The 26,768-nt window shown below is 60.6% G+C and overlaps 1 protein-coding gene across 3 annotated transcripts; it reads right to left on the bottom strand.

Annotated features, from left to right (window-relative positions):
- Positions 1-5,422: 5,422 nt before the first annotated feature.
- Rhpn1 (rhophilin Rho GTPase binding protein 1) lies at positions 5,423-15,631 on the bottom strand. Of its 3 annotated transcripts, none has more exons than XM_076835837.2 (15): positions 15,538-15,631; positions 11,885-11,979; positions 11,546-11,674; positions 11,354-11,429; positions 10,655-10,732; positions 10,178-10,302; positions 9,932-10,098; positions 9,615-9,808; positions 9,131-9,287; positions 8,947-9,057; positions 8,436-8,630; positions 7,904-7,980; positions 7,536-7,682; positions 7,287-7,448; positions 5,423-6,926 (listed from the first exon to the last, which is right to left on the bottom strand). In XM_076835837.2, the coding sequence occupies exons 1-15, from the start codon at positions 15,616-15,618 to the stop codon at positions 6,729-6,731; spliced, it is 1,992 nt and encodes a 663-aa protein (XP_076691952.2). In that variant the 5' UTR covers positions 15,619-15,631; the 3' UTR covers positions 5,423-6,728. The 3 variants fall into 3 exon arrangements, with proteins under 3 accessions (XP_076691952.2, XP_076691953.2, XP_076691954.2); XM_076835838.2 differs by having other exon boundaries at positions 5,423-6,920; XM_076835839.2 differs by lacking the exon at positions 15,538-15,631 and adding an exon at positions 13,885-13,996.
- Between the last annotated feature and the right edge of the window lie 11,137 nt (positions 15,632-26,768).

Genomic DNA, 26,768 nt, shown 5'->3' with positions numbered 1-26,768 from the left:
TGCTTGTGCTCATGACCCTGGGCAAAGTCACCCCTTTCTGGCACAGGAGGGAGGACCCCTGTGTGTCCCTCTTCCTAGCCCACCATCGTGCCCCGCTGGCCTGGCCACTGCAGCAACCTCCCTCTTGCTGCAGGCTCTGGGCCAGGTGGGTGGGGGTGGGGCAGGGCCTGTGGGGTCCTCCAGCACCAGCTCTCTCCCAGTTCTGCTCTGCCCAGGACCTGGGGTCCCAAGCTCCCTCGGCCAGCTCCACTCCTTCCCCCAATCCACTGGTGGCTGCACCTCCACTGCCCCACCCCAGCCCCCAGACCTCTCCTCCCTGGCCTGGGCTCCTGTTCAGGGCTCTTCTGTCCCCACCTCTCACCCATGGGGCCTCACCAGTCTGCCCACCCCGGGAGTTCAGGAGAGGTCTGAGCCCCTCTGGGCAGTGAGCTCCCAGCCGGGGAGCCTCCAGCGGGCCTCAGGACCTTTGGATGGATGGTTGAGTGAATGGAGTGAGAAGAGGAACCAGAGACTCAGGAGGCTGACACCCGTGGGAGCGTAGGTTCCAAGGGGAAGCTACTTGCAAAATGTGGTCTGGGCAGGGACAGTGGACCAGAGGTGCCATGTGGCCTGGCCAGAGCAGGGTCAGGCAAGAGCCCGAGGGGAGGGGCCCAGGTGAAGGAGCTGCCTGCCCATGCTGCCCGAGAGGTGAGCTGCCTCCGGTGGGGACAAGAGCGGCGCCTCCTGCCACCCTCCAGGAATCCAGGCGCCCCTCCAAGGCGCGGGGCACTTCCAGCCATGCTGGCTGCTGCCACTGTCAGGACATCATGGATTTTAGGGGGGTCTCCAGGAGAGCAGGGAAAGAGGGACTCTACCAATTTAGTGAAAATTGATCCAGCCTCCCAGGGCTGTGCCTGTGGTGTTGGGGGTACAGGGACCTCAAGTACCCTGGCCAGGGCAGCTCCAAGCCTGTCCCTGGGCCTACCCAGACCCTCCTGTGGTCCTGGCCCTGGGCCCCGCTGACCTCTGCAAATGACAAATTGCCCCAAGCCTCCCAGCCTCCCCCTATGATCACCTCACCCCCACGTTCACCTACCCCCTGGTCACCCCTCATCATCATGGCCACTCACCTCATGGTCACCTCACCCACATGGTTACCCCAGGTCACCTCCATGGTCACCTCCCCCTCAGTCACCTCACCTCCATGGTTCCTTGCCTCCGTGATCACTGATCCCCATGGCTACCTACTCCAGTGGTCATCACTCTCATGGTCACTCCTGACCACCCTAGCCAGCTCACAGTCAGGGTTGCAGCACTCTGGTGGCCAGTTATCATGGACTTCCTTCTGCTGAGGTCTGCCACCCTTGCCCTGTGGGACCTGCTGTCTGGGTGTGTACCAGGGAGCCACTGTCCACTCCCGGGGTGTGGGGCCTCCCAGGGGGGCTTGGGGACAGGAGCCCTGACAAACTGTGGCTGCACACTGAGGCAGGTGTCCGTCTCAGGAGTAAACACCATCCTATAATGAATGGTGGGCAGCGGGGAGCGCGGCGGTATTTAACAGCTGATATCGGATTGTGCGGCTCAGCCTGGAACCCGCGCATTATGAAGGCTAATGGATTTTTGAGGCCAGATTGATTTTTCATTAATTTGGTAAAAATCTTTTCCCTCTCCCCTATAATTCTGTCTTAAAACGCTCCCCCTGACAGCTCGATAAGTCACTCCTGTCTTAATGCATGTCTGTGCTCAGCCGGCCGGGAGCGGGGGAGGGGTGCTGGAGCCGAGGGGCCGCCAATCACCCCCAGGTAAATACTGCATTATGCATGGACTGAGGCGTCCAGGCTGCCCTGGGTGGGTCCAGTTCAGCCATCGGCCCAGACTGCCAGGGGGTGCTCTCCCCAGAGTGAGTGCCCTGCAGGCCCTGGGCAGGCCAGGGGGAGGGCCAGTGTTTCCTGCAGACCTCTGACCAGGGGTGCCTCCCGCACCAGCCCAGGGCTCTTCCCACCGGAGGACCTAGCCAAGCCTAGCCCGGGCACACTAGGGGATTGCCGCTGCTCGTCTCCATCCCGCTGCCCTGGGGTCCACTGGGGCCCTCAGGGGTGCAGGCCTGCCTGGATGTGGACAGAGCTGGCCTCCTACCACCCTCTTCTCATCTCTTCTGCCCTACTCCCCTGGGTTTTCCCCGACCTCTCCCAGGTCCCTAGGCTGTCCCCTCTGCTCCTGTCCCTCTGCCCTCTTCCTGGCTCCAGGAGACCCTCAGGCCTCGCTCTCTGTTCAGCCATGGAGCACACGTCTGACAGCGTCCTGGACGCGGCCCTCTGGTTCCCACTGGAAGCTCAGGAACTGCAGGTTCACTTGAGCTGACCCCTACTCCTACCCTACCTCTCCTCTTCTTGGAGCCACCGCCTGATGGCTGCCCAGGCCCAGGCTGGGGACTTTGGTATGAGTGATGGTGACGATGGTGACATTGGTGCTGGTCAGTGTGGTGACCCGAGTGGCAGTGGGGATGGAGACGGGGCGATGGTGGCTGGGTGACAGGTGTCTGTGCCAGGAGGGTGGTGGGGGCTGAGGCTCGATGAGGAAGAGGGGGAGCGGAGGGCGGGGGAGGGGCGGGAGGAGGCTGCCCTCACAGGGGGCAGTGCCCGGCGGGCACCAGAGCACTGAGTGCAAGCTATGCGGGGAGTCCGGAGGGTGGGCTGGGGCTCGGGGCCTCCGGTCTGACCCCCACGCCCAGTCCAGGTCAGCAGGGTCCCAGGGTGTCACTGCCATCCAGGGTTGTGGCCTGCTCCTCCTGAACCCAAGTGGGGGTGGCTGGAGACTTCCCAGAGTCCCGAGGCCATGTGGGAGGTTCGGGATGGGCCTTCGTGAGTTTTCCTCTCGACCAATGGGCTGGGCTGGTGTGGTCCTGCTGCTCTTGGGCAGGGACAAGAGGACTTTCCCCTTGTCCCCTCTTGAGGGGAGCACGCCCCCAGGGTCTCCTCTACCCCCAGGAGTCCCCCTGCAGACATGCTGAGAGCTTGGGAGGTCCCGGGAGTGCAGTCTGCGTGGGGTGGCACGGGGGAGTCCTGGCCCTGCCCCACTGGGTCACGGGGTTCCCGTGGCTTTCTGGCCATTCAGGGAGGCCACCATTGGCTTCCCATCCTCCCCAGGTGCTAGGAAGGCTGAGGCAGGACCCAGACTCTCAGTCTCAGAAAGCATTACCTTTCTCTCCAGGGTGGCCTGAGCACCGCTGGCCTGGAGGGCTCCTCCACCCCTCCCCCCGCTCTCCTCCCCCACTCTGACGCTCTCCTCCCCCTCTCCTCCCCCCTCGACACTCTCCTCCCCCCTCCCCCCTCCGATCCTCCCCCCCACACCCCCTCCTACCCTTCCTCCCCGACTCTGGCTGACCGCCATCCCAAGGCTGGCCCTGCTTCCAGGTCCTGACCACCCAACCACGGCTGGCTGATTCCCGTGCCAGTGGGGCACCTTTGCCCCACCTCCTCAGATGGGTTGTTTATTCAGAGATAATTGTACTGGGATCCACTCTCTCAGGTGGGAGCTTCGTGGGCAGCCGCCCTCCCCCCGGCCACAGTGGCCCGCCAGGCAAACTCACAAATCCCTGGCCATCAGAGGGCAAAGGGACAAAGCAGTATGCTTAGCAGAGCAGCCAGAGCCAGGGGGGTGCAGAGCAGGTGAGACGTCTGGTGAAGGAGGGGACAGCCGCAGCTGGCCAGGGCCACCCGGGGGGTGGGGTGAGCAGGAGGCCAAGTGGGAGGGGCAGTCCTCCCCACCTCTCCTGGCACCTGCCTTTTCCCCGCCCCTGCCCACTGCCCCCACCGCCCCACTGCAGCTTCCGGCTCCCTCTCCCCCACATTAATCTCGGCGCTCACTGCTGACCCAAGCGAAACGGAGTTTCCTTCCCCTCTCGGCAGTTTTCTGTTGGCAAAGCAAAAGGATCTGCACACACACCTCGACCTCCCACCCCGGATCCACTCTGAGGACGAGGTGTCCCTGCTCACCAAGTGCAGCATGCACACGGCCAGGCTCCTGTCACCGCCGCGGGCGGCCTGACCTCTCCGACTCCTTGGTCCTGGTTCTGCGTGGGCACTGGGGGGAGAGGCATAGCCCCTGCTGCCACTCCACATTCCCAGGCACGGCATGTCCTCCACAGGTGTCCACAGGCCTGGAACACCTTGAATACCTGTAAGTGTGGTACTTGCCCATGACTCAGGGGCCGTCTGACATGCAGTGGCAAATGGTGACATGGCTGGGCCAGAACCTGCGGACAAAAGCCCTGGAAATGGGGTAGGGCCAGACAAGGCTGCCCCAGGAGGGACACTCGCCTGCCCCTGGAGACTGGAAAGGCCAAGGGAGGAATGGGCTGGAGTTGTGTGGGCAGCAGGTAGAGAGATGTCAGGGTGGAGGGTTGGAGCCAGGCACGTGCATGGACGTCCTCACCCAGGCTCAGGCATGAGGCAGGCTGTCAGGGCAGCTGCTGCTCCCTTGGGAAGGCCTCTGCCGGGCAGGCTCTCCCACGGTCTCCTGTGCCACCTGGGGCTGCCGTCTGCTTGGTGGGCCCGTGGACGGGTACCCGGAGTGCTGCCTGCCACCCCAGGGACAGGAGTCTGATCCCTGTGGGGCAACTGGTTGGGATGCATGGCGGGTTCTGCCAAGTGTCCTGCCCCTGAGGCCCCTGCAGCCAGCCAGGGACTCCACCCCCTGCCAAGCCAGCGTCTGGGCGGCTGGGAGTCACCTGGGAGGCTGGAGGCGCATCCCAGCCCTGCTCGCCTGAGCGGCACCCACGAGGACAAGGGGTCAGGGCCCTCCCAGACCCAGGGCCTCTGGCTGTCCCCTCACAGTGGCCCCAACCGCGCAGGCCTCTGTTGGGGCGGCGCCTATGTTCCCAGCTGCCTGTAGAGCGCCTCAGGTGCCCGGGGCGCGGCGGGGCTCCCTCTGCCCAGCCCTGCCTGGCTAGGGCCCCAACCCCAGGAGCTCCCAGCCCCACTGCTGGATGGTGGGCCATCACTAGCGAGCCCAGGGTCCCTAACTCCCTTGCTTTGTCCTTTGAGGGCCGGGAGGACCACCAGAGGTGTGTGGCAGGCAGGGGGAGCTGCTCCTGGTGTGCCTGGCTCCAGGTGGGAGCCCCTGTGGCAGACACCAGGGAGACCTTGTGGTGGTGGGCCAGGGCCTACCACGTAGAGGGCACAGCTGCAGGGGGCCGGGGACAAAGGCTCAGGCTGGGCAAGGGGCCCACAGAGCAGGAGGCTGTGCACCAGGCTGCCTAATCTGGAGGGGAGAGCCCCTCTCCCCAACAGCCTGGGGGGCCCACAGCCAGCTCTGAAGGAGGCAGGGGCAGGCCTAGCCCCCAACCCTCTTGGGTCTGGATAAGCCACAGAAGGCGAGATGGGGACTCCTTGGGGACAGGGCTGGCCAACCTGCCACCCCTGATTATCAGGTAATGACCGTCTTGAAGCATGATTTTATTAATCGACTTAACACGTGCTGAGACCTTCTGCGTGACCCTAGCCTGTTCTGCTGACGGGGATTCTCCAGGTGGGCTGTGGTGGCAGGACACCCTGGGACTCCCACCCCCAACTCCCGCAGGCCCGGGGTCCTGCCCTTCTGCCTTGGAAGAGGGTGCCTCTGTGCTCAGGGCTTCCAAACACACACTTACCCCCAGTGCCTACACACACACACTCACACCACCCACACTTGGGGCCTGGCCGTCAGTGCTGACGGGTGGTGTGCAGGGGTAATGGACAGCAGGCCCAGGACCATGGAACCAGGGCCAGAGTGCAGAGTGGACGGCTCTGCCTTCCTTGATCTGCTGCCCAGACTTTCCCCTCCTGTGGCTGTCAGTGGGTGGCGGCTGCCCCCTGGTGGCCTTGGGGAGTAACACCAGCGACCAGGGTCCTGTCCTCAACCCCCAGGCCCTTGGTGGACGGGCCCCTTGTGGCCTCGGTCTGGTACGGCTTGGCCTGTGGCCCGTGCTCCCCATCTCATCTCATCCGGGGCCCAGGTCCTGAGCCCACCCTCCAAGGGACCTGGGGATCACGGCTCCTGCCCCGTGGAGGCGCATCGGAGGGCTGCCAGGGCCCTGGTGGGCAGGTGGGGCTGGACACAGAGACAGCAAGTGCAGGCTACCAGGGGGCTCAATCTCTTTGCCAGTGCTTCCTGGGCAGCAGACAAGGGCCAGAGAACAACCGGCCTTTGCTGGGACCCTATACCAAGAGCAGCTAATCAGTAAGGGGGCCTAGCTTTGTCCAGCTGGGGTGAGGACAGTCCAGGGGTTCCCAGAGCAGAACCACACATGAGGCAGAAGCTTGGCCTTTGGAGGGCTGGGTGGAGGTTTGGAGCCCAGGGCAGCTGAAGTGAGGCTGCAGCCAGGGCAGCAGCAAGGTGGACAGGGCTCTGAGGATGTGGACAGGATTACATGGGGCCAGGGGCCTGCTGTAGAGTAAAGCCCCACCCAGAGCCTACAGCATCTCTCAGGAGAGACCCCTCACCCCACCCCCACTGCTCTCCTCAGAGCAGTGGCTGTATGAGCATTGTCCCCAAAGGGCAGGGGGTGCTTCCTCTTGGTGAGGTGGCCGTGGCCCCAGCACTGGGCTCTGATCTGGCTTGTCTAACCAGAGTCTTTAATGGGCAGCTCTGGCCCCGAGCAGGGCAGGCACAGCCTGAAGTTCCCTGAGGGTGAGAAACAGAATGCTTGGGCTGCTTCCAGTCCTCAGAGACACGCTGGGCACTTGGAGGGTGCAGGGACCATGGCTGACTCAGGGACAGGTGCCACAGTCCCCACCAGTGCAGGGTGGGGGGCGGCCCCGGGGCTTGCCCTGCTTGGCCCTGCGGCTCCAGACAAGGAGGGGCTGGGGACTGGCACGGGTGGGTGCTGGCATCTCGAAACCGCACGCTCTCTGGCTCCTCGGAAGCCTCCCTGGGCCCGGCAGAGCTGGCTGGTGGTCCCCCTGCAGCTAGGACAGAGAAGGATGTGGTCAGCTACCACCTGGGTGGCCTGTAGTGAGCCAGGGAGGAGGCAGGCGTGCTGGGGGCACGTCTAGGGGCTCTGTTCCACTTGCTGCTCGTCACCCAGTCCTTGGGTGGACACACCAGATGGATGTGACCTCTGGAGGAGCCCAGCTGAAGCCTCGAATCCGGCTGAGGTGGGGGGCCTTTCTGGGGAGGAGGCCAGCTACCAGGTGACGCAGCAGCACAGGTGGCCACTCGCCAGAAGGCTACTCCAGTGAGGGCCACTGCCCACTGCTCCTCTTTCAGAGGCCTCATGAGCACCAGGGAGGTCCAGGCCAGGGCCCACCCCAGGCCCCAGGACTCACTGTGCTGCGTGGCTCATGTCTGGGCAGCAGTGAAGCCACCTGCAGACTCACGCCCGCCGCGCCCGCCTCCCTCAGCTGCGCCACCACGTCCGCGTGCCTCCACCACTTGCAGGGCTGCCCGTTCACGGACACGATGTAGTCACCCTGCTGGAGGCCAGCCGCCTGTTGGGGACACAGAGCAGTGAGGGGCAAGAGCAGGCTCTGGCTGGCGTCCTGGGGGCTCAGCCTCCAAGGCCAGCGGGCCCTTACCGCAGCTTGCCCGCCAGGAACCACAGCAGCAATAAGGACGGGCGAGTCGCCCCGAAGCGTGAAGCCGAAGCCGCCCTCTCCCCGGGTCAGGTGGATGGGCCCCACCAGTTGCCACCGATTCTTGGCGGAGAACACGGGCAGGGGTCCCTGGAAGAGGCAGGGGTCAGAGGCTGGCTAGGCTGCAGTCCGAGTGGCCCGGCCTGGAAAGCACCAGTACATCTCAGGCAGGAGCCAGGGAGGTGCCAGTAGGAGGCACAGGGCTGGGCCACCGCCAAGGGACCATTGGGGGCTACTGGCAGTGGACACACAGGGCAGAACCTAATGCCCAAGCCTGCTGTACAGAGAGAGGGCAGGAGCAGCTTGCTCACCAGACGGTGAAAGATGTCGGCCACCTTCATGAAGGACAGGCTGGGCACCCTGACCTCGGACTTCTGGTGGGTCTTAGCTGAGAGGGGAGGGAAGGAATGGAGGAGCAGGGCTGAGCCCAAGGCTCAGGGGCCTGCAGGACGCTGGCTCCACCAGAGGGACTTGGCTCCACCCTAGAGGAGTGGGCAACACTAGGTGCACTCGGCCCTCTGGTAGCTGGAGGGTAGAGCTGCCCCAGGTCCCTGAACACGCCCTCCTGCTCCAGGACTCCCTCCCTGAAGCCCAGCAGTCTCTGTCTGACCACGGGATCCCCCCCGGACAGGAGTCAGAAGGGGAAGGGGTAGAAAGGGAGAGAGCAGGGGGTTTCGATCCAGGTGCCTCCTTGGGCCAGCTGGAATTCCCGCCCTCCCTGGCCCCAAAGGTCCTGGCACGTGGCCTTGGAGACGGCATCTTTGATGGTCACTGCAGGGCTCAGCCATCTTCCTCTAGCCAGGACTGAGGGCACACCCATCTGGATGGGCCCAGGCTGCTCACGCTGGATGTCTGGGGCCTCAGCGGCCTCAAAGAAGTCATCCTCGCGCTCGAGCTCCGAGTACTTGGCCAACGAGTGCCTCAGTGCCTGGGCCACCACAGCCTGCAGCAGGTCCACCTTGCGCAGGACACGGCATGAAGCATGCAGCCTCAGCGCCAACTCCTGGCCCAGAATGGCGCGCTTCAGGTGGGCCTTGGCTGCACACAGAGCACAGGATCATCACACGCTGATGGCCCGCCCGCTGGCCCTTGGAGGCCAACCCTGTCCCCTGCCCCCTGCCCCCAGGATGTAGCAGGTAGGGTGTGGGCTACGTGGGTCAGGAGGTGCAAACAGCAGGGCTGGGGTGGAGCTTCCCCTAGGGCACCCCTGTCTGCCCGGGCTGCCCTGCACTGCTAAGGTCCCGCTCTCCACAGTTACCCACTGGGGCAGGACTGGGGGCAGGCTGGGGGTGGAGCACACTGCGGCAGCTGGCCCAGGGCCAGGGCGTGAGCACCAGAGCCCTCTGTGCCTCACCAAGCTTTCTGCGCTCCTCGGGTTGCTGGGGCAGCGTCGGGCTGTGGGGCTCGCCAGGGGTTGGGGGCTGGAAGACCTGCTCATACGCGGGGAGCTCTCCTTCAGCAGCCACTGGGGATTAGAGAGGCCATGAGTTGTGAGCAGGCACCTCGCAGGCACACAGGCACACGGGCAGGGCACTCACAGGAGCCGTCACAGAGGGCTGTGGCTGCCTGATAGTGGGCCAGGGCGTGGAAATGTTCAGCCTTGACGTGCACCAGGGTGGTCCAGGAGGCAGGCACGTAGTCCTGGACGGGTGGCTGGGCCATGGCCTGGTGCACAAGCCTGTACTCAGCTGCCACCTGCCAGCAGATGTGGGGGCACATTGGAGCTCAGAGACAAAGCTAGTGGGGCCCTGCAGCAGCCTGAGCCTCCTGCCTCTCCACAGCCTGGGCGCTCAGGGCCCCAGTCCCTGCTCTGATCATGCTGTCCCCTGAGGCAGGGACTCGGGATGCTACGAACAGCAGCAGCTGGTTCTGGGGAGCCCGGGGGGCACCCGTCTCTGCTCATGCTCTCTTGACTAGCTTTTCTGACCTGGGGTCCCTGTCCGCCGACTCCATGCTCTGCCACGCCTCCTGCCAGTGGAGGGCCCGTTGTTGAGGGTCCTGGGCAGGGCTCCCTGGCCTTACCTGGGCTGCCTCCTGAGCCAGGTGCAGCTGAGCCAGGCAGTCGTGGGGGACGGCCAGGGCTGGCAGTGAAAGGCCTTCAAAGACACACTCCTGGGCCTGGGCGGCCATGAGTCGCTCCAGCGTGGAGAGGCAGGTGGTGCTCATGTCTGGGCTCGGTGCCTGGGAGAAGTTCTCCCTCAGGAGGCTGAAGGCCCCTGTGGGCAGAGTGGGTACTCACATGGAGGGCCCCCAGGGGGCGCCAGTGTGTCCCACCTGCCCTGGGTTTCTGCCCAATGAAGGTGGCTGCGGGCCCGCTGCAGGGTCTGGGCTGCTCTCACCAGCAGCCAGCTGGAAGGCCTGAGCGGCCCGGCGGGCACCCGCAGCACAGGAGCGGTCCTGGCGTGCCCCGATCTGTGTGTGGAGGGCCCCAATGTTGAACAGCACGCTGCCCTTCTCAAACGCCAGGGCCCTCTGCTGTGCAGGGACCCCCGTGAGAGAGTCGTACCTGTAGAGGGTCAGGCTGGGTGTGGCTCCCATGGCACCAGCCCTCCTCCCCAGGGTGCCCCACCATCCCAGGCCCCTACCAGTGGAAGAGCAGCCCGAGGCTCCGGGCAGGGCTGAAAAAGCGTCCCTCCAGGAAGCAGAGCTGGCTGTAGTAGGCCGCGAGCAGCTTCAGGCCCGCATCATCTCTGCTGGGGGTCCGCATGGCCTGCAGGGCAGGAGCTGGCTGTGCCCACTGCCCAGTCCCCACCCCACCACACCGCCCTAGAAATCCCCTGGGCATCAGCCTGTGGAAGCACATGCTGCCCCAGGGGACCATGGGCACCAGGCCAGGCAGCCCGAGTCCAGAGAGCAGGGAGGGCTCTGAGGAGGGAACAGGAACAGAGTACCCCTGTGGCCATCTGTGGCTCCTGGGCCCTTCCATACACACTGGGGTGCCTGTCTCCCTGATGTCCTTCCAAGAGGAGGGCCTCCTGCTGCGTGAGGCTCCACTGGCTCCAATTCCATGCTTCAGTGTCTCAGCGCTGCAGGAGGAGAGGTGGGGGGGCGTAGCCACCCACCTGCCGCAGGTCCCCCAGCTCCCTGATCTCCGCCTCATAGGAGGCACCGTCCTCTCCAAAGTGCCCTGAAATCAGCTCCTGACAGAAGGACAGGGGTTGGCCTCCGGGGTACCCTGTGCTTGGCAGCCTGCCCCGGGGAGGGAGGTCCCAGCACTGAGCAGGCCAGCTTCCCACATGGGTCCAGGGCCCTGGACGCCCTCAGCAGAAGGCTTGTGAGGCTGAGGGCCGGGCATGGGGTGGGAAGTCGTGGATTCTTGTTGGTGCTAATTTTACACAATTCCCTCATCAATCCCATGGCAATCCCAAGAGGCAGGTGCCATGTGTCACTTGGAGACTCAGACACTGAGGCACAAAGTCAATTCATTTTCCCTTGGGGCCCTGCCAGGCAGTGGCAGATGGGACACGGCCCTGTTCTGGGGTCTGAGCTCTCCCAAACACTGGGTAGCTATGGCCCCATGGCACAGCTCCATGGGTGAGCCAGGGAACCCTGTGCAGGAGAGCCCCGGGCCCCTGCAGTTGTCCTGGGGCTCCCAGCAGGGTGACCAGGCCCCATGACATTATCCTAGGCCAGAGTCCCAGCTCAGCAGGAGCCTGCCCAGGGTGGGATGCTGGGTCCCTGTGGCCCTCAGTTTCCTCATCTGCTCAGAGACACCTGGACCAGGGCAAGGCTGTCACTCAGAAGTTGTCGCCAGCGCTTACCTTCAGCGGGGTGGCCCAGTCCAATTCCGTGGTCTCCTTTAGGCCCAGGGGTATCATGGGGACAGTGACACCTTCGCTAGAACCAGAAGCCTTGGCTGGGACCTGCTGCCCACAGCAGCCTGGAGTCCAGTCCCATGGGCCCCCGTCAGCCCCCTACATGTGCGTGCTGAGTGGCCAGGCTGCAGGCCATACCCCTCAGGCCGGAGCGTGTCTGGGCCACTGCTGAGCCCCTCCAGTTCCTCCTTCAGCAGCTGCAGGTTGGAGTTGACGTAGCTCAGCTCCAAGGCGACTGTCTCTCTGACCCGGTCGTTGCTGGTGGCTCTGGGGAGGTCAGGGGAAGTCAGAAGCTGGGGGTGTCTGGGCCCCAGCCCAAGGGCCCAGAGGTGGAACTACCCTGTTGGGGTCTTGGCTGTGGGCACCCAGAGGGAAACCTGCTCACGCTGGCTTCTGGCCCGACTCAGGCAGACAGCACCTGGGCCACCACCCTTGGCCTGTGGCCCTCCCCCGGGGAGGGGAGCGGCAGGTGCTCACCTGTAGAGGTTCTCAGCCCCTGTGCGCATCCGCAGCTCCTTGCTGATCTGCTGACTTATCCGGGCCCTGTGACTCTGCAGCCAGCTGTGCTGAGTCTGTGCCATGGGAGCGGTGGGTCATGCCCAGCCCCACAGAGCCCCACAGAGCCCCACAGGCTGGCTTGTCAGGCCCAGAGGACCTCAGCAGTGCTCTGGGAAGGGAGCAGTCACCAGGGCGAGAGCCTGAACAGTGTCACAGAGAACGCAGCCGGCACAGGGTTCTCCCCTCAGGTCACCATAGATGCCAGCCTCAGCCAACTGGGCCACATGTCAAGTGGCTTCCCTGCACAGCCACCCATCACACCAGCCCTCATGCCCACCTTCTCCTGTATAGATGGCCTCCTAGGTCTCCCACTGGTCCTGAACCCCTGGGCTCAGGTGTTCTTCCCACCTCAGCAGAGACTACAGGTGCTACCACTGCACCTGGCTCTTAGAACACAGGAGACTGTGATGCTTTCCAGTGCTGGGATCCACCCTGGGCCTCCCGTGTGCCAAGCAGACACTCGTCCACGGAGCTGCACCCCGTCCCCTTGGCCCACCTTTCAAGGCAGGATGCAAAGCCCTAGCAGGAAGCCCTCCCTATCTGCTCTCTCTGGAGCCTTCTTCTCACTCCTTGGGGACTGTGGCCCAGCCACACAGGGAGCGCAGCCCTCCTTGGGGGCTGGGCCACCTTTCCAGGGGGCCCACCACTAAGGCCCAGGGTGAGCAGCTTTAACAAGAGGCCTGTCCCTGAAACCTGGGATCTGACAGAGCCTGGCTCCAGGGCTCTGCCCACAGGGCCTGCAGGCACCTGCCCCAGGTGCTGGGTCCTTCCTTGGCTTCTCTACCCTTAGTGTCCCTTCCAGGAGGCCAAGCCAGTCTTCTAACCAGTGTGGGGAGAAGGGGGATAAGCAGGTCAGAGCTGGGCCTCAGGCTGAGTGGACTCTGGAAGCTGGTGGCCCCCATGCCCAGTTTTCCACGCTGAGCTGAGGAGTGTGCCCAGTGGGGAGGGCACAGACATGTTAAACAGCATTCATTCTGTGGAAACAAGGCCACCTAACCCTCCCTTGTGCCATCATCCCCACCACGACTTCCTCTGGCTCTCTCCAGTACAGAGAGAACCTGTAGTGGGCTTCGATATCCCCAAAGGGGTGCACCAAGCAGGGGCAGGGCCTGGCGATCGCCCGTGTGGAGAGGGATGGAGAACAGAAACAACCCACTCCCTCCAAGAAACCAAGGGCCTGGTGCTTGATCCCCCTTCTAGGGTGGCAGCCAAGAGAGGGCAGTGGCCAGTCTGGGCTGTCTCTGGGACTCGCAAAAGGGAGGAGATGCTTGGCCTGGCACAGGACTGGAACAGCAAACAGAGCAAGATGGCCCCATGCCTTCTCCCAGGGGTGCCCAGCTGGGTTTGCTCTCTGGGAGAGTCCCCCATCCCAGTGCCAGACCCCTGAGCACCCTGCCTGCGAACACTCACCCACCTCGAGCGCCCCAGCCTTCCCTCCTGAGGTCTCCCCTCACAGAGGATGGGGACACTCAGCATTCACCAGTGCTGCCACTTCTGTCCACCAATAGGGCACAGGGTCCAATGGGACACAGTGTGACACGTGCTAGGGGGAACGGCGTGGCAGGCATGCCAGCTTTAGTTTAGGGCGTGTGTCCTCAGGATACTGCTCCTTTGATGTTCACCTGGGCACCATGTCACATGCCCCACTCTAGGGCCCTGGAACCCATGTGTGGGACAAGCACCCGAAGGGCTCTGATGCCCATCCAGGCAGGGTACGTTGAACTAACCTGGCTGGTGTCCTAGAGACCGACGGAGGCCCAGCCCCCTGCCTGGTGCTCTGCTCCGTCTCCTGTCCTCAGTCCTCTCCCACCTCCCCCACTGTCCCATTGCCCTGATCTCATCCCTCAGCCCCTTGACTGTCCCAGGAAGCCATGGACTCAGCCGTGTGGCACTTCCCCATCCGGCCAGTCAGTGCCCACCTGCGGTCCTCCCCTTGGCACGAAGGTCTGCAGAACCCCTGCATCCCTCAGGTCAGCCTCCAGGTGAGTGGCTCTTCAGATGGGTAAACTGAGGCCCAGGCCATTTCTGGGGTATCAGCTAAGAAAGGACAAAGATAGGGCCTGGCCACAGCCCACCACCCACAGCCTGAGAAGTACTGGGCATATCCAAGTCACCCAGCCCTGTCCAGGGGGCCTCAGACCCAGGCATGGCTTTACGCAAGCTAACCAGTTCTTCCCCATCTGATGGAGTGGGACGGCTGGTCAGGGGCCTGCTGGGGAACCTGGCCTCACTCAGCCCTGCAGCGGGCTTGGAGAAGACTTTCCAGGGGGCAAGGCCACCTGGGCTGTGCAGTGTGACTTAGGGCCTGCCTGAACTGGGTTGGGGCTGCAAGGCCACCTCCCTGGAACCCGGACTGTGGGTCATCCCAGGGCATGTGTGCACAAGACACAGCAGCCAAGAAGCCACTGGGGAGGGTTTCCGATCGCCCTTCTAGGGTGGCAGCCAAGAGAGGGCAGAGATAGGGCCTGGCCACAGCCCGCAGCCCGCAGTCCGCAGCCCGAGAAGTGCTGTCTACTAAGCCCACTGGCACATCTTGTTTGTCAACCCCCCAGACATTCCTTCCACACAAAGCAACATGTGCTCCCGCCAAAGGCCACCTGCTGGCATGGCTATCCTACCAGGGACAGTTCACAGAGGACAGGAGACAGGTCCCTTCACTGTCCAGTGCTTGCTAGGTGCTGTGGCATCTGGCATGCCAGGGGTGGGCAGAGAGACAGAGCTCCTCAGTGGGTCTGGTCAGCTTTACTGGCCAATTCCTTGCAGTTTAATTCCTGGCTGAGGCCTCCCTTCCCTCCCTCCTCCCCTAGGAGACCGGAGCCACAGACACACAGAATCAGCAAGGGACAATGTGGGGTCTGACGCTGGTTAGGAAAGAGGGCAAAGCTCTGTGGCAGAGGCCTGGGACTAGCCATATGAGCCACTCAGCAGATTCCAACTGAAAGCCCTTGATGGAGGGCATGGGTGCCCAGAGCCCACATGAACGCGGGGGGGGGGGGCCCTCACTGACCCCCAGGGAATGCCCAGACTGGGGCTGTAGAGCAAGACACAGGCAAGATGGCTCTCCATCCCTGACCCCAGGGCTCCTGGAAACCCAGGCACAGTCAGCACCTGCATTAGGGACTTTGGAGGGGGCAGAGGTTCAGGGAAACCCAGAGAGGGCAAACTGCCGGGTCTGCAGTCCAGCACGCGTCAGCTGCCTGCACCTTCAAGCAACATCAGATGGACATCCAGTTCCTAATGGGTGCAGAAAGCAAAGCTAGGAACGGAGGCTTTACAGGCGCCAGAGACAAAACGAGCTTGATCCGGAGCTGTCACGGACAAGCCAACACCTGCCAAAGAAGTGGGTCCCTAGGTCCCTAACTTCAGGGGAATGATGGTCCCGACCTCGGCTCCTAGCGAGTCCTGGAAGCTTCCTCCTTTCCCCTTTTGGGAACCCCAAAAGGGACTGGAGAGGAACCTAGAGGGGGAGGGATACAGTTTCCCCAGAGGTTGCCTGGAAGGCCGCGCGCCCGACCGAGCCTCCGAGAGCTGGGCAGGAGGCCGGGGGCCTGCACCCCTCGCCGGCACCCCACCTTGCGGACGCCACCGGCCGCCTGCAGCTGGGCGCTGTCCTCGCCGGCGCCCTGGCCATCCGGCCTCTCCTCGAGGATCATCGCCGCCCGCCTGGAAGCCTCAGCCCCGGGTCCTGGGCAGGGTCCCCTGCGGCCTCTCCTCGCGGGCGGGCCGTCCAGCGCGGCTGGGCGGGGCGAAGGCCCCGCCTCGAAACTTGTCGCTGACCAGTAGGCGGTGAGGGCCGCTCCGTCGGACAGCCACTGCTGCCAACCACAGCGCAAGAAAGGCGGGTCAGGCGGCAGCCCCGCCCGCGGCGTCCGCGGAATCCGGTCACCCCGGGCAACCGCGACCCGCGCGCCGAGCACAGTGCGCAGGCGCCGCGGCGGCTCTAGGGCGCTGGCCAAAGTTGGGATAGGACCGCGAAGCCGACGGCGGGGACTGCAGGGCCTTCACCTGTCACCCCGGCAACGGGAACCTCGCCCCGAAAACGTCTGCAGTGGGTCTTAGACGGCCGTTGGGGACAAGGGCGCGTGCGGTTCCTGAACAAAGCCGGCTGCTTCCCCGCCGGGCGAGCGGTCCCTGTGCCTCCGGAGCTGCCTCTGCTGGCCTCTTGAGAGCGCCCTCTTCCAGAGCCTGCCTCCAGCACTGGCCTGTTTTCAGATCCGTCTTGCCCGCGGGACCTCCCGCTTGCGGCAGTGGACTTTCCAGAACCTGCGCTCCTTGCAGGGCTCGCCCGGCAGTGTGCCTCCCTTGGGCCCTGTCATCAGTCTCCAGGTGTCCTTTGCAGGCAGGACGACCAGGTCGCAGGTGGACCACAGGTCTCTGTGTCAGATTCTTTGGAAGTCCCAGCCTCCCTTGCTGACCTCCGCGTTCGGCCCCTCTCGGCCTTTGCCCAGCAGGGGCTCAGTCTATGCCCCCGCCCTCAGTGAACACACCTGGCCCTGTTCTAAATCCTGTAAGCTAAGCTCCTTGGCCTGCTGGACCATCTGCAGTGGCCCCCCTGCAGGACCCCGCTCTTCAGGCCCCCGCAGCCACTCCGAGCCTCCCTGGCCCTCTCCTCCTCATAAGGTCAGCACTGGGTATTGATCCTGGACAATTTTAACTTGATTCTGCTCGGAGGGCATGAGGTGGAGGCTTCGCTGCTGGGGTCGTATCGGTAGGTGAGGCCTACCTTAGACGGCTCCAGAGCTGGGGGTGTGGCTCAGCAGTGAACACGGAAGGGAAGTTCCAAGAGGAGGAGGAGGGGCCAGCTGGGTGGAGTCGTGGGATTAATCACCCAATGATCAGCTCAAAGAGTTAACAAGGGGTCAGCCCTGGAGAGGAGGATGGGCTGCTGTTTTGCTAGCAGGCCTTGTAGAACTATTTGCTTCATCAAACTGTACACATATTCCTTTGATAACAGTGTGGTTACAAGCTTCTTTTTTCAGAGTGGATGTCTAGAAATTTCCAATTAGAATTCAAAATAAAATGTGACTATTTGGAAATGAGATGTTTCTCAATAAGGCTGGAATTAAAGGGAAGTGAAAACAGAAATTGCAGACTATTTTAAATGGAACTAGGAAGTGAATATGTTAGATAAAATAAACATACACACAATAAATTAACCAATTAAATAAAGTAGAGAAGTAAATGACTAAAGATTAAAAGTGGATATCACCGATAATCCCAGTGGCTTGGGAGGCTGAGGCAGGAGGATTGCAAGTTCAAAGCCAGCCTCCACAAAAGTGAGGTACTGAGCAACTCAGTCAGACCCTGTCTCTAAATTAAAAAAGGGCTGGGAATGTGGCTCAGTGGTCGAGTGCCCCTGAGTTCAATCCCCCGTATCCTCCCCCCAAAAAAGTGGATATCAGTAATAATAAAATAGCTGATTATTTGAGATAAAGTGGATACATTTCTTGGAGAAGAAAGATTTTGTCAGTGGGGATTTGCCTTTGACGGCATGGGGTTGGCTCCAGTGGCTCAGCCAGAGGTCAGTGCTTCTTGTGTTCCCCTAGATCACTCTGTGGAGGCCTCTTGCCCAGATGCACCTCCAAGCAAAGCCAGTTGAAGTGGCCACGCCTGTAATCCTGGTGTTTCAGAAGGCTGAGGCAGGAGAATCCCGAGTTGAAACCAGTCCAGGCCCCTTAGGGTTGGGATGTGCTCAGAGGTGAAGTGCCCCTGGGTAGTTCAGTCCCTAGGACCACACACAGCCACCCGCAGACACACAGAAGGAGAAAGAAAGCATCCCAAGATTCTCTCAGAATTTCAGGATGTTGTCACAAGGCCACCTGTGGCTGCAGGGAGACCAGGAATGCACTGTGTCAGCTGGGCACATTGCTGTCCCCCACATTTGGAGTTATTTTTAATATCAGAAAGAAAATGAGAGGCGTTGGGCTGGCCAGGGGTAGTGGCTCCCAGAGAAGCCTGGGGGATGCCGCTGCAGGAGGAACTCACGGGGGCCAGGACCTGGCACACGTGGCCAGGGGTAGAGGCTCGCCTAGCAAGAGGAGGCCCTGGGTTCGTCTCCAGCCCCGCAAAAAAAAAAAAAAAGAAAAAAAAATAGGAAAGAAGAAGAAGACAAGGACAGTGGATGATTTTGTACAAAGACGTAAGTGACTGTTGTAGGGACAGACGAGGCAGGGCACCCAAGACAGCAGGGAACAGTTTTATTTGGCTGCAACCAGCATCAGAGGGCACAGCCTTTGCTGTAATCAATCAATCCCCTGAACCCCGAGTTCAGGGAGTTCCAGAGTTTTATACCCAGCATGTAAGGGGAGGGGCTCAGAAGTCCACAGTCTGCAGCAGTTCACATAAAAGCAGCTTTTTCTTTCACTGTTCTGGGCAAGTTAACTCTTCAAGGACCACACCTGAGAAGGGGAGAGCTTCTTCTCCCCTTCTTTCCTCCCCCTGCCAGCTGTTACCATGGAGCCCAGTTGGTGACTTATCTTAAAAATGTAGGCATCTCTGTGAAGCCCAGCTCAAGGCCAGAGGCCTTGTTTGCACATTTCTACAAACTACTATACAGGATACATGTTTGTGAAAAACTCGTAAGGGGGTGTCCAGCACCTGGAGTGCTGATATCTTCCCGGCCAGTGGCCAGGTAAAACAGGGCGACACGAAAATAGGAAGTTTGTCTACACTGGACTCTTTCGCAGAGACTCCTTTGCTGACAGTCCTAAAGCCAGCCATGGTGAAGAGGGCTTTTCTGTGGAGAAAGGGGTGCCACTTCACGCCAAAGCTGACTGATAAAAGGATGAACAGGCCAGTGACCCTGTTGCTGAAAGCTAGGTCCTTGTCCCCAATGCCAGTCTGATAACGAGGACACAGTTTTGAGAAAAAGGAAATTGCTCTGTAGCAAAGGAGAAACACAGGGACTCCCGTCCCAAAGGCTGTGGTTCTGCCCGTCACAGGAACAGGGGGCTTTTCCAGAGGGGGGTCAGAGAAAATGAGAGCAGGGAGGGAGATGGGGGGAGAAGGTCAGGGGAAAGAAGATTGGGAAAAAGAAAAAAGAAAAAAAAAAAACTACCAAGTTTCAAAGCCAGAAGGATGTCATCATAGAGCTGCACTGCTGTCAAAGCGTCAGGTGACAACCACCGAGTCAGGGCCTGGTCTGGCCCGGGCACAGTGAGCTCTGTCTGCGGGCCAGACGTTCCAAGCATGAAGGGGCCACACTCTGGGGAGGAGAGGGTAGGCAGGACCATGTCACCCAGAGGCAGAAGCTGCGGACCTGCTGGGCCCTCGGTCATGGTCAGGGAATCCCACGTGTGTCCTGGAACCTGCCTCAGGCCACTTGCTTCAGGGAAGGCAGCCAAGCCCAGCCCCAGAAGGGAGACCCGGATGTAGCCAGAGGGCATCAGAACTGAGCTGGGGGCTCCTGTGTGAGAGCTGGCGCATGCTAAGTGTCCTGCAGGGCCGGGCACACTGGCAGTGTCCCTGTCCCACCCCAGTGCTAGTAGGACAGACTGCCTGTTAGTTTTCTGTCACGCGACAAATACCTGAGAGAAGCATTGCGTGAAGAGAAAACGCTTATTTGGCTCATGGTCTTAGAAGGCTCAGTCTATGACCAGTTGGTCCCATCGCTTGGTTGTGTGGTGACACGTCCTGGTGCGAGTATGTGGTGGAGGGGGAATGCCCTCATGGCTGGGAATGGGAGAGGAAGAGAGCTGCTGTGGCCTCACTGACCCTTCAAGGGCAGCCCCCTCCATGCCCGGAGACCTCCCACTGGCCACCTCTCCGTGTTTTCACCACCTTCAAATGGCACCAAGCTGGAGCCCAGCTTTCACCACGGGGCCTTTGGGGACACTTAAGGTCCACACTATGGCTGCGAGCTACGCCGTTGCTCAGTCCCACTCCTTTGCCAGTGACTGATCTGCACCCGGGGCTCCCCAAGCAGACTCGGCAGGAGGGGAGTCCTCGGGCTCCGGAGCGGTCTCTCTGGCTTAGGAGGTCCCTGCAGAGGAGGACCGACTCCTTCCCTGTGCTCTCGTGGCCAGGCTGACCCCAAGAGCCGTGCAGCTGTCTGAAGGAGGCTGCTGGGAGCCCATCTGAACCTGTCCCTCCCTGACACCCCGTTGGTTCACCGCGAGTGGGGCCAAGCCGCTGTGTGGGCACCGACCTGGTAGGACTAGTAGGACTGTTTGTGTGCTGAGCTCCTGAGGCCAGGGCTGCTGGGTCAGGAAGGAGGTGTCCACCCACCCCCACTTTCCCTTGGAGTCTGCTTGAACTCCCACTGAAGGGAGTGATGCGGGAAGCGACTCCTGGGAGGGAGAGGCACAGTCTTTGCATTCAGATGACGTGAGCATGTGACCTTAAGAAACTCCACCAAGAACTTCCACAAGTTATCATAGAATGCAGTAAGGTCGGCAGCCCTCAGCTGACCGCGTGGTTTGGACTGAATGTTGGTGTCTAGCCCAAATGAACATGCTGAATCCCTCCCCCAGGGTGCCACGAGGAGACAGGGCCTTGGGGGACAGTGAGGATCACAGGAGGTGTGAGGGGTGGTGCCCTGCCACAACAAGGCCAAGACCCGGTAGGAGACATCAGGGGGCGCTCTCGGCCCTGTGCCAAGCCACCATCAGAGGCTGCCAACCCCAAACCTGAGGGCCCTCGTCAAAGCTGACTGGGACAGCGCCTTCATCCCAAGTCCTGCGGCCCCAGTCTGGGCTACTCTGCTGGGGCGGCCCAAACTGACTGATGCTGTATAGTATATGGATTAACTGCCTAAAAACACTAGAAATGGAAGTGGAGATGTTTCATTCAAAGTGCGACAAGTGGACAAGAGAAACGTCTGGGAAGACACTGAGGAGAAACGCTCACCCTCCAGGAAGCGGGTTTGCCCAGGAGCGCTGCAGGGTCAGACGCAGGCGGAGTGTGCTGCAGAGCTCGGGCCACTGAGCCCCGTCCCCGGCTCTGACATGGGCTTAGTTTTATCGAGCAACTTAAAGCCAGATTTGAATGGCTGGACATAGCCATAGATCTTGAAAACTGTAGCTCAGGGGTAGAGCACTAGCATGTGTGAGGCACCGGGTTCAATCCCCAGCACCACATAAAATTAATTAAATAAATAAAACAAACGCATTTTTAAAAAGAAAAGAAAAGAATGTATAAAAATACCAATCCTCAGGCTGGCGCTGGGGCTCAGTGGCAGAGCACTCGCCTAGCCTGTGTGAGGCACTGGGTTTGATCCTCAGCACCACATAGAAATAAAAATATAAAATAAAGGCATGCTGCCCATCCAAGACTATACCAAAAATAGATAAATAAATAAAATGCCAACCCTCCCTAAAGACGGCTTAAAGATTCCAATGCAGATAACTAAATAATTAGAAGTGTTAGAAGAAATAGGATATAATTTTTCTAACTTCAATATTAAATGTAACTTTTATAAAATAGAAAATCCAGGTAGCATCAAGGAAAATATTTGAAGATTTTATGACATGAAATTTAATATTCTGGTTTAGCAAAAGTCATCAGAAACAAAGAGGAGAAAAACCATGATGTGACAAATGAGTTAAAACCCCAAATAAAAAAGCTCTTAAAATGGATTTTAAAGTAGTCGAGGAAGACTTCGGGGACGTGGGTGAGTTTACATGCCAAGGTATGTCCAGCTCACAGAGCAGACCCCACCCCAGTACTCCAGAGGAAGGGTTTGAACGTAGGAATTGGCACAAAGCCCAGGAAGGGCTGGGGAGTGGGCGGCGGGAGGACCCAGAGCCCACCAGGCTGTGCTCTAGCCAGTGCCTGGAGCCTGGGAACTCCCCCAGGAAGACACTGGGAACACTCCAGCACCCCTCTGCAGTCGGCAGAAGCTCAGACCTGGTGGTCCTTCCCCCTCCGGCCCCTCAGGGCAGGGTGGGGAGGGTCTCGGCTTTCTTTACCTACTTCTGGATTGCTGCTCTTGTCACAGGAGGAATACATCACTACATTTATTTTATGTTAATTTTGGTACTAGGGCTTGAACTCAGGAGCACTCTCCCACTGAGCCACACCCCAGCCCTATTTTGTATTTACAGACGGGGTCTCACTGAGTTGCTTAGCGCCTCGCTGTTGCTGAGGCTGGCTTTGAACTTGCCATCCTCCTGCCTCAGCCTCTGGAGCTGCTGGGATTATTAGAGGCATGTGCCACTGCTCCCAGCCCTACGACACTTTTGAAGGCTAAGAAAAGAAAGAAAGAAATATGAGAGAAAGGAGGGGGGAGGGGGAGGATCTTCGTGTGAGGAGGCTGAGAGTGGGTCAGCAGTGGACAGGGCTGTGGCGAGCTTCCTGCAGACAGGACGCGGCAGGTGGGGCTAGAACTGCCTTCTGCTCCTGTTGAGACCGCACAGGGCCAGACCCTGCCTGTGGGGTCGCCCTACTACTGGAATGTGCAGATTTTCCAGTTGTGAAGAAATGGGCTCCTCTTTGGCCTCTGCGTGTCCCAGGTGGAGACAGATGTCCTGACAGGCGCACCGACGTGCCGAGATGTCCTGGGCTGGCAGTGTTGGGACTGCAGCTGGGGCTCGGAGCAGCATCTGGCTCCTTCTGCATGGACTAGCCCTTCTCCCTGACTGGACCAACCTTGGGGACGCCACCACAGAGCCACGCACATGTCGGGAGGAGGTGGGCTAGATGGTACAATCTGGAGAGCGCAGCTGATTGTAAAAAATCCTCTAGGCTGGGTGAGGCCACTTTGGTGACTGTCCCTTCTCCAGTGTGTGCTGAAGAATTTGGTTCTGGGGTCTGTTGGCTCGACCCTCCATAGTTTGGATATGAAAAGGACCCCAGAGGCCCATGGGTTCACGGGAGGTGGTGGGGTCTTCAGAGGAGGGGCCTGTGGGAGGAGGCAGGTCCCTGGGGGTGGGCCCTAAGGGGACCTGGGGCCGCCCCTTCTCTCTCTTTGCTCTTGGCTGCCAGAGGCCTGGTTTCCTCCACCACAGGCCCAAAAGCAGCAGAGCCAACTGCCTGGACTAAAATCTTTTAAACCCTGAGCAAAAACAAACCTTGCTTTCTTCACAGGCTAACTCGAGAATTCCGTCAGACACCGACCCTGAATGCTGGATGACTGCGCGGGCTGTGACCCTCGCCAGTTCTTCTCAAGTCTCAATTACTCGACAGACACTCTGGCGCTCTTTACTTACAGGTTTGGTGTTTTTGTTTTTTTATTCAGAATGCGGAGGTAGAGTTTAAGTAGCTGTTGGTCTCTGGTTGTGGACATCAGGTCTTGGATCCACCTGCATTCAGAGGGTGCACAAGCAGCACAGTTGAAGATGAACCCGAGTCACTGGGAGAGCGCACAGCCTGGGTTCCTGATGAAGGAGCACCGGCCTCACAGGCCCAGGGAAGCCTTCATCAGCGGTGGTAATGGCCCTCCATGCATCATCTGTGAGGCGGCTCAGGGATGCTGGGCCAGGACCAATGGAATGTGAAAAATGAATTGTTTGTAAATACAATCAACACTCCCGCGTTGTGAGAAAGCCATTCGTCATCTGGAAACCACCGCTAGTGAAAGATGTACCTGGCTTCCTGTGAGACGGGCCATCGATCCCTCCCCGTCACAGGCCAGCACAGGCTGTCAGAAGCCCAGAGATCAGACATGTGTGTTTTCCTGTCTGAAGACAAGAGCCCCTAAAACAAACCCACAGTACCACTGAGGGCCGAGGACGGGGCAAGACAGAGAGCCCCTGAAGGCCCCCTGTGGGCTGTGCAGCCCGGGCCCTGGAGCAGGGGGCCCCGGGAGCCTTGGAGGAAGGAAGGGGGGAGAAGTCAGATGGACAAGAAGCGGGCGTGCCCGTGGGCTTCTGGGACAAAGGATATGGGGAGAGGGGACCAATTGTCCTTGTCAGTTGGGCAGAAGGGCCTGCCTCTGGCACTTTCCACCTCAGAAGAATGCCTCTGCGAGACCTGGGGCAGTGCTGCCGGGCACTGACTGTGGCAGGTGGCCTGAAGCAGCTGCTCCCTCCCACACTGAAGTCAGCCCAGGCCTCTAGTGTCCATCCTAGCACTGGGCAGGTTAGTCAGACTGCTGGCCTTGGGAAGGTTTGCTGGCAGATTCCGCTGGGGCTGTGTGGTGAAGAGCTGTGAAGGATTACACCATGACTCTGGCACTGACCACCAGGTGGGGACAGCTGGATCTGGGGTGGTGAACTGCTGCAGTCTCATGATGACCTGTGGAGGTGTCACAGCTAGGGAGTCCAGAGCTCAGCAGCCAGGCTGGAGGCAAAGTCCACGTTTCAGCTGTCTTTGCTGTATGGTCCCTGGGAGAGCGCCAGACAGTTCATGTGGTGGTCAGAAGAGGAAGGGCAGCCCGGGATGGTAGGGACAGGGACTGGTGGCTCCCACAAGTCTGGGAAGGGGTGTGCTCCAAGCAGGGCCAGTGATCTGTGAGTTGTCTCCTACCCTGGTCAGGACGATGGGGCAGAGGATGCAGAGGAACATGGTAGAGACCCCTTGCTGGGGATCAAGTGAGCCAGATGGGAGGAGGCGGGTGTCCCTGAGATCTGAAGCTGACAGTGTGCAGGCTGTGCACCCTCACACAGGAGGGCACAGGACGGTGGCACGGGCAGGGCAGTGTTGGGTGGGTGTGGAAGGAGCAAGGTCCCTGCTGAGTAGCCAGGAGGGGATGTTGGAGGCTGGAGGAGAGGCAGGGGGCAAGGTGGCCAGGCTCAGCAGGCGCAGGGAGATGTGGGGCTGTGCCTCTCAGATGCTGTGATTCATAGCAGGGCTGGGGTGCAGCTCAGGGGTAGAGGCTGGCCTTGCATGCATGAGCCCTGTCCCATCCCCTGCACAGAAAAAAAAAGTTTCAATTCCAAGGACACATATTCATCTGTGACCTAACCTGGAAAGACTCACTCTGAATAGAGGTGACCCTGATGCCATTACTAAAGACCTGTGCTGGGACATTTTTGGATCCAATTTACAGAACATTTTGCTACTTGTCTAACCGGCCAACTGACAAGGAGTTTTACCCCAACTCTGAGACCACCTAGACACAGCTGCCCTGGGAAATATTTATCATCAGGAAATATGCATCATTTATCTACCAAGCAAAAGAGGGGGCATTATTCAGTGGAACCAAAGCCTCCTTCTCCCTGAAAACCTGTTTCTATTTTCCACGTATGAGTACTTTTTAATCTCAGTGACTGAGTGGTAATGCTCTCCTCTCAGACGCTGAGGCTGGCTCTTGACAAATGTGTGATGTATGCCTTCCTGAGATCCTTCTGCGTGGTCCACGCCACGGCTCTGAGTACACGAGTGCAGCTTCGGGGGCGGCGAATCCAGGCGCAGCTGCAGGCTAGACGAAGGCTGGGCAGTGCTTTGCGGCTGGCCGGGTGAGGCCGGCGCTTGGGAAGAAGTGGTCATCATTCTCCAACACCGGGCTGAGATCTGCCCGGGCATTTGTTACAAAGGCAGGAAGATGGTATCGTTAATAACCTCAAACACAGGCACGGCGATTGGTAAAACAGCCACCTGCATAGGCAGGGACGCGTGTGCCGCCTGTTTCCCTTGGGGCGGGAGTGAAGTCAGAAGACAGCGTTGACTCCTGGTCATACTCACGGGGTCCCTGCGCACGGGACTCACCTGCATTGCAATTAATGTGCAGCCGGCCCCGCCCCTGCAGACCTGTGGATCAGGTTCCTGCTGTCCCCCACCCTGCAGAGCAGGCCACCATGCGGCAGCCTGCGCATGTCACGTGAAGGCGCATCCCCACCTGCTCGGCCTTTCCTGGCTGGACACACCGGGTGCCAGGCCCCCAGTCCCTCTCCTCTCAACACCCCGGTGCCAGAAGTGCCCGGGTTGGCCCACGGGGACTGGGGGTGGACGGAACCCCAGCGAATCCTCCCAGAGGGAGTTCCCAGAGGCCCAGGATGGGTGAGCCCAGGTGCTGCGGCACCCCGGCTCTTCCACAGCCTAGACCCGGTCCGCTGCTGTTCCCCTGCCACCTGGCCCGCCTGCGCCCCAGGGAGGACCCTCTCCCGAGCCTCTGAGCCTCCCAGCCTCGCGCTCTTGCCCTCGGTGTCCCAGCCTCGATCCTCTCCGTCGTCATCCAGGTCCAGATGGGATCGAAGGTCGCCCCTTGATGGCTAAGCGACCCAGCTCCTGACGCCGGCCAGGGGGCCTGCATGGTAGAAGCTCTGCTGCACCTGCGCCCCCCGCCGGCCCCAGCTGCGTCTCCTGGTCTGGTCGGGCACGGAAACTGCTCGATGCCTGCCGCAGTGGGCGGCCCCTGACAGCCCAAGCTAATTGTGGTGTCCTCTGGGCGCTGTGGCCGTGGGTGGTGAGGGCCCTAGGTAGCTGCAGGCTGTGGCGAAGCCGTGGGGAAGCGGCCTCAGCCCTCCTCCCCTGACACCTGGCCTGCTCTTGGTGTTCCCGCCCACTGTGCTCCCTCATGGCACCCCAGGTAGTCCCTCCCCGTGGTGTCCCCTCCCCCCCAACAGCCCACCCCTTGGTGTCCCCTTCCCCTCATTGTGTCTCTCCCTCCGATGCCCCTCCCCTTGGTGTCCCATTTCTCTGCCCAGCTTTGTGGCCTACTGGGCCTCCCGCCTGACGCAGCCCCAGACCAGCTGCACCATTCTGGTTGCCTAGCAGGAGGGCCCGGTTGCAGGGCACAGGTGGAAGTTCTGCTGTATACCCTTTGGCTGTGCTTGCTCCTTGGTGGTCTCTGCTGAAGGGCTTTGATGTGCCTGCAATCCCGCCACTAGCCTTGGGGACTGAGCCGGTGCTCTCACTGGCTCCTCCTCCCCCTCACACTGCAGGGTCCCCTGAGCTACCTCCCTCTCGGTGGCTCTTCCTTTTC

The sequence above is a fragment of the Callospermophilus lateralis genome, chromosome 16, assembly GCF_048772815.1.
Source record: "Callospermophilus lateralis isolate mCalLat2 chromosome 16, mCalLat2.hap1, whole genome shotgun sequence".
Lineage (NCBI taxonomy): Eukaryota > Metazoa > Chordata > Mammalia > Rodentia > Sciuridae > Callospermophilus > Callospermophilus lateralis.
Note: the sequence above shows the minus strand (reverse complement) of the source record. Positions and strands in the feature narration are given on the sequence as shown.